Raw genomic sequence first — 15,316 nt, 5'->3', positions numbered from 1 at the left:
TGCCTGGCGCAGAGGCCCTGCATGGGGGGAGCTCTGCTTACTTTCATCTGATGATGAGGCTGTGGCTTCGCCCTCAAGTCTCTGTGCAAACCTCTCTTTCGGGTTGTTTGCCCTCGGTGGCTTCCCCATAGGGTAGGCTCAAGTGGGATCTTGGCACCCACAACAGTTCACTGTGGGGTTGGGCAAGAAGCCAGCCCCTTCCCACCCACTGGTCTCTGTAGGTCAACTGCAGTGGAGACGCCTCGCCCACCCAGCTGTTAGGATGGTGCGGAGGAGACATGGCTGGGCAGTCTCTCGAGGTATGGGGTCTCTGTCCTGGGCGGGATGGTTGTGGTCCATAGTGGACCCCCTCAGCGGGGCTGGCACAGTCTGATCACAGGGGCTGCCTGTGGTGTGGCCTGGGGCTGAGGTCACTGCCAGGAGATACTCACATGGTCCCCCTCCTTCAAGACCCCCCACATCCCTGGTGACATGCACCTGGACTCCCAGTTCCTAGGGGCATCAGCTCAACCTGAGGGTGTTCGCGTGGTCCCATCTGCAAACACAGGTAGACGTCAACCAGGCCCCAAGGGTTGCAAGCCCACCTCTGTTATGGGCATCTGGGTTAGTGGACAGCTGGACTGGTGGTGGGCATATCCTAGCATCATGAGACAAGTGGACCGTGGAGCTCAGGGCTGGCGTGCGGCTCAGCTCAGGTGGCTTCAAGCTCTCTCTGCTGAGGGAGCAGGCGGGAAGCACAATGCCTTTCTCCTTGTCCTGTCTGCCTCCCACCACTGCCACCTAAGCGTCATGGGCTCAGGCATTTCTATTTCGTGCCTGGTAGTATCCCCAGGTTTAAGACAGGGTCTTAAACATCTCCCCCCCTACCCCCTCCTCCCCTCTCCTTTCCCGAGATGGAGTTTTGCTCAGTTGCGCAGGCTTGAGTGTAGTGGCATGACCTCAGCTTACTGCAACCTCTGCCTACCAGGTTCAAGTGTCTCCTGCCTCAGCCTGCCAGGTAGCTGGGATTACAGGCGTCCACCACCACGCCCAGCTAAATTTTTGTATTTTTAATAGAGAGGTTTCACCATGTTGGCCAGGCTCGTCTTGAACTCCTGACCTCAAGTGATCCACCTGCCTCAACCTCCCAAAGTGCTGGGATGGCAGGCGTGGGCCACTGCACCTGGCCTGCTCCTGCTGTTTCAATGATAAACCTGCGTGAGTTGGATGCAGGGGTTGCAAACTGAGAGCCTTTGGGGGCCAGGCGGAGAACTGAAATGTGTCACTGAGCTGTGTGGGGAACTACAGAGTGTGTGCCACGTCTCAGACCCTCCACATCATATGTATCTTTTCACATTTCTTGTAGTAAAATGTGTGTAATAATGTAAAATTGTTTTAAAGTATACAACTCGGGGACGCTATGTTCGTTCACACTATTCTACAATCATCGGTGCTTGCAAGTTCTAGAACTTTTCATCACCCCAGTGGAAACCCCATATCCATCAGTAGTCCCTCCTATCCCCTCCTCCCTGGTCCCCAGCAACCACGAATCTGCCTTCCGTCCCTATGCATTCGTCTATTCTGGAAATTTCATACAAACAGAATTATACATGATGTCGTGTATCCCAACACTTTGGGAGGCCAAGGCAGGTGGATCACTTGAGGTCAGGAGTTCGAGACCAGCCTGGCCAACATGGTGAAACCCTGTCTCTACTAAAAATACAAAAACATTAGCTGGGCATGGTGGTGTGTGCCTGTAGTCCCAGCTACTTGGGAGGCTGAGGCAGGAGAATTGTTTGAACCCAAGAGGCGGAGATTGCAGTGAGCCAGGATTGCGCCATTGCACTCCAGCCTGGGTGGCAGAGCAAGACTCCGTCTCACAAACAACACCACAAAAAATATCAGAGTGAGTGACCACATAAAACTTATCAGCTCAAGAGCCACTAACTTGCAACCCCTGGTCTAGGGTTGGCTGGACCCTGGGAACGCCCTGTCCTGGGGGGAAAGTCCAGGGAGCCAGCTACGTGGTGATAAGGGCTCAGGTCTCAGTTTCCCCAGCTCTGCCCACTGGGGCTGGGATGCAGAGAAGCGCTCCGTGGATAGTGACAGAGAGCTCAGCCCTGGCCTCTCTGCTCTCACACTGAGTCTCCTTGGTGCCATCAAGGTCAGCGGTGACACCAGCAGAGGCCTAGCAGGCAGGCCTGGGTGTGGCCCAGGGTAGATGGGGACAGTCTTGCAGAGCTGGCCAGCAGTACAGAGCCCCTGAAACTTACGATAAGTCCAGCCCTGAGTCCTGGGCTGTCATGCCAGAGGGTGGGTGGCGCATGATCAGAGCCCAGCAGACCTGGACCTCCTGTGGGGTCCCACGGCAGATGCAGCCTTCTGCCTAAAGTGGGGCTTCCCGCACACCCAGTACACAGGCATAACCGGGGAGGGCATTAAAATGCAGGCTTGATTCAGCAGGTCTGGAGTGGGCCCTGAGAACCTGCATTTCTCAGCCCAGGTGATGCAGTCACGGCTGGGCAGCAGCTCATTCTTTGGGTCACAGGGGCCCAAGGTGTCCTCTCCACCTCCCTCATTCATCCCTGCTCCTTCATGCCTGGGTAGCTCCTTTGATAGTGGTGGAAAAGGTGGTGGAGATTTCACTGAAGGTTTTTGTTTTTTGAGATGGAGTTTCGCTCTTTCGCCCAGGTTGGAGTGCAGTAACGTGATCTCAACCCACTGCAACCTCCGCCCACCGGGTTCAAGAGAGTCTCCCACCTCAGCCTCCTGAGTAACTGGGATTATAGACAACTGCTACCACACCTGGCTAATTTTTGTATTTTTAGTAGAAATGGGGTTTTGCCATGTTGGCCAGGACAGTCTGAACCTCCTAACCTCAAGTTATCCACCGGCCTTGGCCTCCCAAGGTGCTGAGATTACAGGCGTGAACCAGCGCGCCTGGCCTCGCTGAAGGTTTTACCGAGACAATTGTGGGTGGCATGGGAGGGAATTACATCTCACAGCAAAGTTTGAGAAACTTTTTCCATCAAGGGTCAGATGGTAAACGTCCTAGGCTCTGTGGCCCTGCATTCTCTGCCGCAGCGCCTCCATTCCGCTGCTGTTGTGTTGTGAAAGCAGTCACAGGAATAGGACGTGAACATGTTACCGGAACGGAGTCTCAATCCAGACCCCAAGGGAGGGTTCTTGGATCTTGGGCAAGAAACAATTCAGGGCTGCTGGTTGCCCATTTTTATGGCTATTTCTTGATGATATGCTAAATAAGAGGTGGATTATTCATGCCTCCCGTTTTTAGACCACATAGGGTAACTTCCCGACATTGCTATGATATCTGTAAATTGTCATGGCGCTGGTGGGAGTGTAGCAGTGAGGACGACCAGAGGTCACTCTCTTCTCCATCTTGGTTTGGTGGGATTTAGCCGGCTTCTTTACTGCAACCTGTTTTATCAGCAAGGTCTTTATGACCTGTATCTTGTGCTGACCTCCTATGTCGTCCTGTGACTTAGAATGCTTAACCTCCTGGTAATGCAGCCGGATAGGTCTCAGCCTTATTTTACACAGCGTCTATTCAAGATGGAGTTGCTCTGGTTCAAATGCCTCCGACAAACAGGCAGGGCTGTGTTCCAATGACTTTGTTTACAAGAACAGATGTAGGCTGTGGTTTGCAACCTGTTTCGCACCAGCCAGGAGATCTTGGTCTTCCCAAAGCCTTTCTCCAGCCATCCTCCCCAGGCCTACTCTCCCCTGCCTGCCCCGCTTCCTGATTGGTTTCTGCGGGTTTTCTCTGTGGTCTCCTGGGTGCATGTGTAATTAGCTGGAGTAACCACGTTGGTCATCAAATCTCCTGCAAGAGGGTTTGAGTTCCTCCCACCACAGTGACGTGAATGGCACTGATAACCCCAGGGTTTGTGGGAGCCAGTGCCAGCTTGACCCGGGCTGGCTCTCTCTACACAGGGCGGTCCAGCATCTCCTCGGTGTCGTTCCAGATCTCTGTGGACATTCACAACGGCAGCTCCGGCTTTGAGCATTCTGGACGCATCGTGATGGGGCCCACGTTCCTCAACTACTCCATGAGCTGCTGTTACCGTGATGGGCACCTGGAGCTCTCCGGCCGGAGCTGGCACAACAGTGAGGCCTTGTTGTGGGCAGGGTTCCCAGGCGAGGCCTGCCTGAGCGCTGCGCTGCAGATACACGGTGAGGCACCCAGCACACAGCCCTGGGACTGGGGAGCTGACTTCCTCGATGCCTGGGCCAGCCCAGCAGCCTCAGGCCTGGACCCAGGTGGCACCCCCATCAAGCCCAGTGTGGCTCTGGGCTCTAGGACAACCAGGACAGCCTTGCCCATCAATGACCTAATTCCTGAGACAGGCGGATTAGTTTTCCACACACTGGTTGGCTTAAAACATAGAAATCTTAGCTAGGTGTGGTGGCACCGGTGTGTGGTCCCAGCTACTCGGGAGGCTGAGGCAGGGGATCGCTTGAGCCAGAAGGCTGAGGGTGCAGTGAGCTATGATTGCAACACTGCACTCCAGCCTGGGTGACAGAATGAGACCCTGTCTCAAAATAAAAGCAAAAACAATCCACAGTGGATGGAGGGCCCGTCCGATTTAGATATGACCTTATTTTTACTTAAGTACATCTGTAAAGACCTTGTTTTAAAATAAAGTCATAATCACAGGACAGAGGGTGAGGGGGGTGGGTGGGACTTCAATATCTCTTGGGGACACGGTTCAACCCATTATGGTGGGAAGATAAAAGCAACAAGGGGAGCCAGCATTGGCTGAGCACTTATTGCATACATGCCAGGCAAGCTGTGTACACACGACAGCTCAATACAGTACAGCTGTCCCAATCACACAGGGGGAAAGTCAAAGCTCTTAGAGGGGCCTGTGAGCCATCACAATCCACACCCTTCCCCTCTCTGTCTTCATCTCCCAAGCCCCAGCCCTACTTATTCCACTGCTCGCTGTTCTTCAACACGCCAGGCTTGCTGTGGCCCCAGGACCTTGGCACAGGCTGGTCCTGCTGCCTCGAATACCTCTCTCGCACACGCCTGCCTGGCTTCCTCACCTCCCTTAGGTATTTTTCCAGTGGCATCTCAGGTAGGCCTCTCTTTTCTACCTCCCATCTCCTCCCATCCCCTCCCATCCCCTCCCATCCCCTCCCATCCCCTCCCATCCCCTCCCATCTCCTCCCATCCCCTCCCATCCCCTCCCATCCCCTCCCATCCCCTCCCATCCCCTCCCATCCCCTCCCATCCCCTCCCATCTCCTCCCATCCCTCTCCCCAGCTCTGTCATTTGACATATGTGTAGCATACAAATGCCTTTGTTTCTCATTCTTTCTATGCTAGAATCACCAGAATGTGTGCTCTGCGAGGGCAGGGATGACTTTTGTCTGCTTTGTTGCAGGGTACATAGTAGGTATTAAATGGGTGCGTGAACGAGCCTATGAGGTAGGGTTAGGAATGTCATTCCCATTCTGCAGATGAGGAATGGAGGCTCAGAGAGGTTGAGTCACCTGGCCCAGGTCACACAGCTGATAATGACAGAGGGAAGATTGAACCCAGAGACACCCTCTGACCCCCATATAGATTATGGAGACGTGACTCTTAACCATTCAGGGCCCCTGGGACTCCCCAGTCCCCTGGGGCATCTTATGTTGGCCTCAAACTTTTTTATTTTGGGGTCCAGGTGTGATGGCTCACACCTATAATCCTAGCACTTTGGGAGGCCAAGGTTGGTGGATCATTTGAGGTCAGGATTTCGAGACTAGCCTGGCCAACAAGGTGAAACCCTGTCTCTACAAAAAAAAAAAAAAAGAAGAAGAAGAAAAGAAAAAATTAGCTGGGCATGGTGGTGCATGCCTGTAGTCCCAGCTACTCAGGAGGCTGAGGCACAAGAATCACTTGAACCTGGGAGGCGGAGGTTGCAGTGAGCTGAGATCACGCCACTGCACTCCAGCCTGAGCCACAGAGTGAAACTTCGTGTCAAAAAAACAAACAAACAAAAAACACTTTATTTTTGGCCCTCAGCCTCCTGAGGGATGAACAGAGGACAGGATCACATGGGGAAATTGTCCCCAGTCTGAGATGACGTCACGGTTCGTTAGGGACATGATAGCCAAGTGAGGGGAGGTCATTCTGGGTGACTACCTCCACGCCACTCTAGTTTCCGACCCAGGATGCCTGGTATGGCCGCCCCTAGCCAGGAGTGACCTCTCCCTTCTCCCACTGTTGTCCACAGTCTGCTGTCGCCACCTCTCGGGACGCTTTCTGCCTGTCGTTAACATTCCTGGTGTCTCTGACAGCCCGGTGCTCCCGGGCGTGGGGATTGTGTCCCCTCTCCTCATGCCCTGCACATAGTGGTACATGTGGTTGAATGTTGAACGAGGAAGGAAGGAAGCCTTTCCTGAGGCCTTCTACATGTCCCATACGTGGTCCTCTCCCGTGTGTTACCCCATTCACTCTGGACACTGTCCCCTGAGGCGGGCGGGCTGTGCCCACCTCATAGATAAGGAAGGTGAGGCTCAGAGCTGTGGAGCTCGTCCACCCTGCTGGCCAGATGGGAGGTGCTGGAGCCTGGCTGAGTGTCACTTGGGCCTGAGCCCAAGTGGTGAGCTGCACCCCATGGGAACCTGGCGTCTGACGTAGAGTAGGCGCCATCTGTTTGCTCTGGGACTCCCGGACCTGATGGATTTCTCTGTGTAGCAAAGGGAATTTAAGTTAAAGAAGAAATTCCTACCTGTGAGCCAGAATCTCCCGTTCTGCAGGGGGTGATGGGAGGGATGGGACCCTGCAGCCAGGGCCGGGTGGATGCAGATGGAAGTCAGTGGCCGCAGTGGCCATTTGTGGAGAGCAGACCTCAGGCTGATTCCTCTGCAGGCTACTGGATAATCCTCAGGAATCCCTGCAGAGAAGCCTTTCATCCCGCAGTCATTCAGAAAGCACTCGCTGCACCCCCGCTGTGTGTCAGGAGCTGTCCTAAGAGAAACCCTGCCCCCAGGGACTGAGCTTCTGGTGGGGTGAGAGTGTGGGGAGCAGGGACCCAATAAGTAAGTGAGTGAGGTCATTTCAGGTTGTGCTGGGAACCACACTCCAGGGAGATGGGATGGAGGATGCCTGGCAGCAAAGGATTGGGAGGGACTTCAGATGGGCAGTCAGGGGAGGCTTCTTGGAGGAGGTGTCATTTAAGCACCTTCAACTTCAATGAGAGAAGGAGCCACCCAGACCTAGATCCTCAGGGACACATTATGATAGGTGATGTCAAGGAGGCTCAAAATGGTTGACCCCACCCAGCCCCCACGCTGTGGCAGCCTTGCCCTTTCCTGCTGGTGTTGTGTTTGAGGGCCACAGGGCATGGCCTCTCCTGCAGTCTGGTGTGTTCCTGGATGGGGAAGGGAGGTGAACCTGTCTTCAGTAACCCATGACATTCTCTGCCTCTAGAGACCCAGACCCAGGCCATGGTAGCCTTCCATGGCGGGGACAGTGGAGTCAGCATGGACCTGGCAGCCCTGGTGGCTTGGCCACTGTATGGCCCACTGCAGCTGGTGGCCAATGCCAGCCATGCAGTGCCTGGTCTCCAGAGGCTGGGCCTGCCCTTCAGCAACCAGGTAAGGAGTGGGTGGGGCAGGACCTCCCTCCAAATTCTGTCCCCTCTGTCCAATTCCTGGTGTGCAGAGGACCCGCTGTGTGCAGGGTGGGTGGGGAGGGCCAGGCCTTGGGTTTCCCCAGTACTTTACAGTTTACAAAGGCTTCCTTCATAATCGCTATAATCAGGTCTGCTGAGCAGTCTCTGCGTTCCCAATCACAGGGCTGGTGTGGGTGGGTGCCCGGGGCCTCTCCTGGCTCCTGGCCTGCATCCTTCTGCCCTGCAGGCTTGGGTCAGAATCAAAGCTCCTGCTTGTCAAGCGCCTGCCCCGTGCCCAGCCCCCTTTAAAGGGTTGATGGACGTTCGTTAGTCTCATCCTCCTTAATGCCCCAGAGAGAGGCAGGATGGTACCGTCCTTGCGAAGGCCCTCTCCGGTGTTCAGATCCCAGCCCTGCTGCTTGCTGGCTGTGTGGCCTTGGGCAGACTCCTTCACCTGTCTGTGCCCTGATCTCCTCATCTGCAAAATGGGGACGATGATATTACCTATAATGTGGAGGTTGTGAGGATCCAGTGAGTTAATCCCATTAATGTCTGTGTAGATGCTTAAGAAGTACCTGCTGTGATGAAGGGGAAGATGATGCTGATGGTGTGACAATGACGATTATCATCATCGTCTCTGGGTCACATGTGAGAGTGTGGGCGACTTGCCCAAGGTCACCTAGCAAGTAAGCAGCAAAATAGGGACTCAGACTTGGCACCCTGGCTCTTCCTCTTGGTGTCCTGTCTCGGTGGAGAGGAACCCACATGGGGCCATGCCCTGACCACTATCACTTGGTATGAGCTCGTCCTGCCTAGCTGGGCCTCCTTCTCCAACACAGAGTGTATTCCAGAGCCAGGCATTAATGCTTCTTTCCCAGCCTGTTTCAGGTTACCCAGCAACCCCTGCCCCACTCCACTCTGCTGTGGGAGGAGGGGCAGCTCCCGGCGGGTCAGGGGGCCAGGCTGTCACCCCTCCTGCAAAGGATCTCTGCCCGGTACCCCACAGCTGAGTGGACTGGATACCCCGTGTCCCTGACTTGATCTAAACCCTTTCGTGGCCTCGAGGTCAGGTGACACGGAGTCCTCCAGGGAGCACATGCTCTGCCAATGTCTGGGCTGCAGCTGTCTTTTGGGGTCCCTCGGTGGGTACTGCCAACCTCAGCTGCAATCGGGGCCGACCCCGGCCCTGCATCCTCAGCATCTATGAGAGTGTTGGATGAGCCAAGCCTGCGGGGCTTCTGTGGGTCCCAGGCCATGCTGGGGATGGGAACAGGGACATGCTGGGCTGTAGAGCTTGGCTGGGGTCCCCACCAGGCCTGTGAGGCTCCTCAGGCTGTCTACACCCGCACATCTCACAGCCTGCTCCCTCCTCAGCTCGTGTTCCGAGGACTCTGGGAGGCAGAAGAGATGAGCTCCTCGCTGCAGCTGACCTGTGATTCTCAGGCCGCCTTGGTCCTTGACGTCCGTGGCCAGAACCAGGCAGTCAGGTGATGGGGGCCCCCAGGAGGAGAGGAGTCGGGGGAGGAACCATTGGCTGGGCTTCTACTGTGCACCATCGCTGGACACAGCCCTTCTCAATCCTCTGCTCAGCCCCACTGCATAAATATGGGGTAGGAAGGCTCAGAGAGGCCAAGCGACTTTTCCAAGGTCACACAGCTGTAAAAATCGCTCAGCCTCTCCAGGCAGGGCCCTGATGAATTCTTGGCCTCAGAAACGAAGTGCATCCCAGGCCCCAAACACTTATTAGTAACTATTAGTGCCCTTAGGGCTGGGGGCCTGGTGAGGTGCTTGGTGCTCCTATGTGTGCACTAAGTCAGGGGCCACCAGCCAGGCTCTAGCGCTCGGGTCTCAGCAGTGAGGGAGGGGGTGAGTAAGCCACTTGTTGAAGGGGTAGATCAGTGGTTCTCACCTAGGGGCGAGTTTCCCCCCAGGGACTTTCAGCAAAGCCTGGGGAATTTCTGGTTGCTACACTGGGGAGGACGACACTATGAGGGTCAGTGTATAGAGGCCACAGATGCTGCTAAGCGTCTTACAGTGCTCAGGACACACCCACAACTGTGAAGTCCATGAGCCAAGATGCCAACCGTGCCAAGGCTGAGACGTGGAGGTGGAGAGGAACCTGACAGGAGGGTACAGCACCCTGGAGTTAGCACCATGGGAGACAGGCCTGGCACAGTGGCTCACACCTGTAATCCCAGTGCTTTGGGAGGTCGAGGTGGGAGGATTGCTTAAGCCCAGGAGCTCGAGGCCAGCCTGGACAATATAGTGAGATCCCCATTGCTACAAAAAATCTTTTTTTTTTTTTTTTTTGGAAACGGAGTCTTGCTCTGTCACCCAGGCTGGAGTGCAGTGGCGTGATTTCGGCTCACTGCAAGCTCCGCCTCCTGGGTTCATGCCATTCTTCTGCCTCAGCCTCCCCAGTAGCTGGGACTACAGGTGCCTGCCACCATGCCTGGCTAATTTTTTGTATTTTTAGTAGAGATGGGATTTCACCATGTTAGCCAGGATGGTTTCGATCTGACCTCGTGATCTGCCCACCTCGGCTTCCCAAAGTGCTGGGATTACAGGTGTGAGCCACCGCATCCAGCCTACAAAAAAATCTTAAAAATTAGCCTGGCATGGTGACGCATGCTTGTAGTCCCAACTGCTCAGGATGCTGAGGCGGGAGGATCACTTGAGTCTGGGAGATCAAGGCTGCAGTGAGCAGAGATGGCACCACTGCACTCTGGCCTGGCTGACAGAGAAAGACCCTGTCTCTAGTGAAGAAAAAAAGAAAGAAAAACGTGCAGACCATAACCACCCTGGCCTGGAGGAGTGAGGGGAGGGGTGCTATGTGGGGAGGATCCCTGGGAGGGAGCCAGGGGGTTAAAGTCCTGTTGTCCACACCCTACTGGAGCTCCCAAGGGACCGACCCAAGAAAGCTCACTGCTGGGCTCATGGAAGACTTGAAGCCCAGAGCCATGCTTAACCCTTGATACCAATGGGGAAACTGAGGCTCAGAGAGGGGCAACCAAGAAGCTTGCCCCTGGTGCCAGAGCTAGGCAGAGGCCAAGCCGGGAGTCAAATCCAGGTAACTTGGCTCCAGAGTCCAGCCCTAACCAGGGCACCGTATGGCCCTTGGACCTTGGGGTGTGTGAATAGCCCTGCATGAGGCCACTGATGTGATCCTGGCTCTCTGACCCTCTCTTGGGGAAGTCGACTTGGTCTCGACCTGGCCCTAGGGGCGCTGGACAAGGCGCCATCTCGCCAGCTTCAGGCCTTCTCTTTTTTCCTTCTAGCAAAGAGCTGCTGTTCTCAGGCCAGCATCGCCTCCCCTCCCTCCTGGGTCGCTGCCCCAGCTCAGCCTCAGCCTCAGCTAAGGTAACTGTGCCCCAGCTGCCTGGCTCCTAACTGGTTCCAGATGCTCAGCCCGAGGTGGGAGGGAGCCAGGCCCCTCTGGGGAGTGTTAACGCATGCACATCTGTTTGCCAGCCTGCAGCAGGCTCCGGTGGGCAACCCTCGGAAACCCCTGGCTCCAGCTTTCCCAAACACACGCAGGTTTACATTCCTGGGCCAGCCCCCGTGGCCCCCAGAGCCCTTCGGGAGATGGGGAAGGCTTCCTTACCCAGTGCCTGGCGCCTGGCATTGCCTCACCCAGCCTGGCACACTTGTAGAGGCGGGAGCAGATGATACAACCCTTTGGAGCTGCGCCAGTATCACCCCATCTCTGCCCTGCATGCAGGACTGCAGGGGGGGTCATAGGAGTGGACAGGAGGGCCTAGTAGACTTAGGCCGGGTTCCTCTGTCCCCCTGAGCTGTCGTCTGTGCCCAAATGTGGAGCTTCTGGAGGGCATGCCTAGTGCCTGGCACAGGGCCCAGCACACAGTAGGTGTTCAGTAAAAAATAGGGCATGAATAGGTGAGTGCATGCATGAATGGTCACATCTGCCAACTGGTCACTTCATTTTGCTACCAGCCACCCTGTTTTGGTAGGCTCTCCCCGCCCTGGCCCAGGCCGCCTTTGTTTACAGAGCGCGTGCTGTGTGCTGGGTCCCCTGCTGCATTTCCACAGGATTTTGGAGTTCCTCAAACTTCACTACAACTGCATAATCATTCAGGGAACTTTCTCTCTCTCTCTCTCTCTCTCTCTCTCTCTCTCTCTCTCTCTCTCTCTCTCTCTCTCTCTCTTTCCTTTCTTTCTTTTCTTGCTTTTCTTTCTTTTATTTCTTGCTTTTCTCTCTCTCTCTTTCTCTCGACAAAGTCTCTGTCACCCAAGCTGGAGTGCAGTGGCACAATTTCGGCTCACTGCAACCTCCACCTCCCTGGTTCAAGTGATTCTCCTGCCCCAGCCTCCTGAGTAGCTGGAATTACAGGCGTGCACCACCACGCCTGGCTAATTTTTATATTTTTGGTAGAGACGGGTTTTCACTGTGATATCCAGGCTGGTCGCAAACTCCTGACCTCAAACGATCCACCCATCTCAGCCTCCCAAATGTTGGAATTACAGGCATGAGCCACCACGCCCAGCCTTATTTTTTATTTTTAAAACTTCTTTCTGAGACAGGGTCTTGCTCTGTTACCCAGGCTGGAGTGTGGTGACATGATCATAGCTCACTGCAGCCTCAGGCTCCTGGGTGCAAGTGATCCTCCTGCTTCAGCCTCCGGAGCAGCTGGGACTACAGGTGGTACCACCACACCAGGCTCCATTCTGGGAGGTTCTTAATTTTTTCCCAAGTTTTATTTTGAGTCATTTCAACCTATATAAAAGTTACTGTAGGACAGTGAACATTGACCAGTTGTTAATATCTTTCCATATTTCTTATCTATGTTACATAAATTTGTATCGTCAGATACATATTTTTTCTGTATCGTTAAGAATTAATATAGAGATGTTTCTGAAGGCATCACCTTTTTATTCTGAAATACTTCAACTATTTCCTGTAACAAGGATATTTTCTGATTTAACACAATAATTACAACGTTCAGGAAATTGAACGTTGAAGTAATACCTTCATTTAATGTACAGCCCATATACAATTTACCAGCTTTCCCACTAATGTTCTTTCAAAAAACTGTTTTGTTTTGTTTTAAATCCGGGATGCAGGCCAAGATCACACAGCATGCGTAGTTGCCATGTTTTTTAAATTTTCTTAATCTAGAACAGAGGTCTACAGACTTGTATTGTGAAGTAAAATGTGTGGGGGTTGCAGGCCTTTCGGTCCCTGTTACAACTACTCACAATTGTCACTGTAACAGAAAAGCAGCTATAGAGGATATGTAGGTGAATAGACGTGGCTGTTACAATAAAACTTTATTTATAAAATCAGGTTGTGGGCCAAATTTGACCCAAACAGCACCTCCTGATCTAGAACATTCTCCTTCTACACCCTACCTTTCCTTACCCAATGTTTTATTTTTTTATTTTTATTTTTATTTTTTTACTTTTTTGAGAAGAAGTTTTGCTCTGTCACCCAGGCTGGAGTGCAGTGGCATGATCTCAGCTCACTGCATCCTCTGCCCCCTGGGTTTAAGCAATTCTCTTGCCTCAGCCTCCTGAGTAGCTGAGATTACAGGCTGCACTACCATGCCTTAATAATTTTTGTATTTTTAATAGAGATGGGGTTTTACCATGTTGGCCAGGCTGGTCTCGAACTCCTGACCTCAAATGATCCGCCCACTCAGCCTCGCAAAGTGCTGGGATTACAGGCATGAGTCACTGCATCCGGCCCTCCAACGTTTTATTATATAATTTTTTAGATGCTAAAGAATTGAAGTAATTTTGTGGTGAATACCCACATACCTAGATTTTCCTGTTCACATTTTATTTCACATAATCACATAGCTCTTCATCCATCCATCTTATTTTTGGATACATTTCAAAGTAAGTTGCAGATATAATTCCCCCTAAACATTTTATTGTCATTAACCACCTTAAAAAAAAAAAACCCAACCGGATGCAGTGGCTCACACTTGTAATCCCAACACTTTGGGAGGCCGAGGCACGAGAATTAGTAGAGTTCAGGAGTTCAAAACAACCTGCAACCTAGGGAGACCCCGTCTCTACAAAAAATTAAAGAAGTAGCCAGGCATGGTGGTGTGTACCTGTATCTCAGCTACCCGGAGGCCGAGTTATGGGAGAATTGCTTGAGCCCAGGAGGTTGAGGCTGCAGCGTGCCGTGTTCACACTACTGTACACTCTAGCCTGGATGACAGAGCAGACCCTGTCCCTGTCGTAAAAAAAAGTCCTACATTGGCAATTTTGAAGTGTCCAGGAAGTTATTTTGCAAAACATCCTCCTAATGTGGATTTGTCAGATTGTTTGTTGAAGATTCAAGTTGAACATTTTTGACACGGGGTATCCCTAATGTCATGATGCATTTCGTGAGATCGTTAAAAATACCAGCTCTTGGATGGGTGCAGTGGGTCACATCTGTAATCCTAGAACTTTGGGAGGTTGAGGTGGGTGGGTCACCTGAGGTCAGGAGTTTGAGACCAGCCTGGCCAACATAGTGAAATCCCGTCTCTACTAAAAATACAAAAATTAGCTGGGCGTGGTGGTGCATACCTGTAGTCTTAGCTACTCAGGAGGCTGAGGCAGAAGAATCACTTGAACCTGGGAGGCAGAGGTTGCAGTGAGCCGAGATTGTGCCACTGCACTCCAGTCTGGGTAACAGAGCAAAACACCTTCTAAAAAAAAAAAAAAAAACACCTCTTGAACATCTTCCCAGAGACTCCATTTTTGTAGGTTTTAAGTGGGAGCCCAGAATCTGTATTTTTAGTAAGTTCCCCCCCACCAGTGCTTTTCAGCCAACCTGGAAGTTAGCATTTCATACAATTTTCACAACAACCCATAATAAAATAGGTGTCCTTATCCGTGTTTTTGGATTAGAAGGCTCGAGTGGTTAAGAAACTAGCTGGAGATCACTCACCTCTCAGTGGTAGATCCACACTTGGAGTTCTGTTGTGTTTGATGCTGACACATGCCCAAGTATAGTTATTTCTGCTAGACTGCCCCCTGCTGTCTGCAACAGTACTACAACTAGAATTCTTGCCTGCTGGTGCCAGGCTGGTAGATATTTTCAAGTCAGTGTTATAGTGGGGAGGGCATAAGGATATAGTTGCCATGGACACACTTGATGGCCTAACCTGAGGCTTCAAACCCTGACATCATCAAAGTTCATCCAGCCCAGGGAGCTGTGGGTCTCTTGGGCCTGGGACTTTGGGAGGTAGAGCTCTCAGCCTAGAGCCAGCATCTGCTGGAATGTTCCATCAGAGCCCTGATAAGGAGCTCTATCGTGTTTTTTTGTTTTTTTCCTGACCCAGCTACGCTACTCCAAGGGTGAAGTTCAGAGCATGTTCGCCTTGGGTGTGGAGGAGCATCATTTTCACATCAGCACCCAGCAGATAGCTGCTAAGGCCAGTCTTACCAACTTCATCAAACTGGAACAGACCTTCCTGCAGGTGTGTGAAGGTCAGCCCGGGGCTGGAGCACGCTGGGGGATGGGGGGCTCTGGGACAGCCCTTTGAGAAAAGAGAAATTGTCCTAGTGTCCTGGTTCCTGGGAGGAAGGACAGGCAAGGCTGTGAAATGGACAAAATTTGCTGGAATGGATTATCAGCTGGTCTCTATATCCATCCATCCTTGCTTTTGCATGATTTATTGAGCATCTACTAGGTGCCAGGCACTATTTCAGAAGCTGGGGTGTGACCTAAAACAGAACGATCAATCCTTC

General features: G+C 52.7%; 1 protein-coding gene across 1 annotated transcript in view; it reads left to right on the top strand.

Moving 5' to 3' along the window:
* LOC105467761 (uncharacterized) overlaps positions 1–15,316 on the top strand; it is a 153,755-nt gene that overhangs the window by 103,584 nt on the left and 34,855 nt on the right. Inside the window, exons 42-47 of the mRNA XM_071084126.1 lie at positions 222–299; positions 3,966–4,173; positions 7,423–7,589; positions 8,981–9,093; positions 10,885–10,966; positions 14,908–15,045. Coding sequence (XP_070940227.1) covers positions 222–299; positions 3,966–4,173; positions 7,423–7,589; positions 8,981–9,093; positions 10,885–10,966; positions 14,908–15,045 — 786 coding nt within the window. The remainder of the gene's footprint in view (positions 1–221; positions 300–3,965; positions 4,174–7,422; positions 7,590–8,980; positions 9,094–10,884; positions 10,967–14,907; positions 15,046–15,316) is intronic.

Source organism: Macaca nemestrina, chromosome 18 (genome assembly GCF_043159975.1).
Source record: "Macaca nemestrina isolate mMacNem1 chromosome 18, mMacNem.hap1, whole genome shotgun sequence".
Classification (NCBI taxonomy): Eukaryota; Metazoa; Chordata; class Mammalia; order Primates; family Cercopithecidae; genus Macaca; species Macaca nemestrina.
This window is presented reverse-complemented; position numbering and strand designations above follow the sequence as displayed.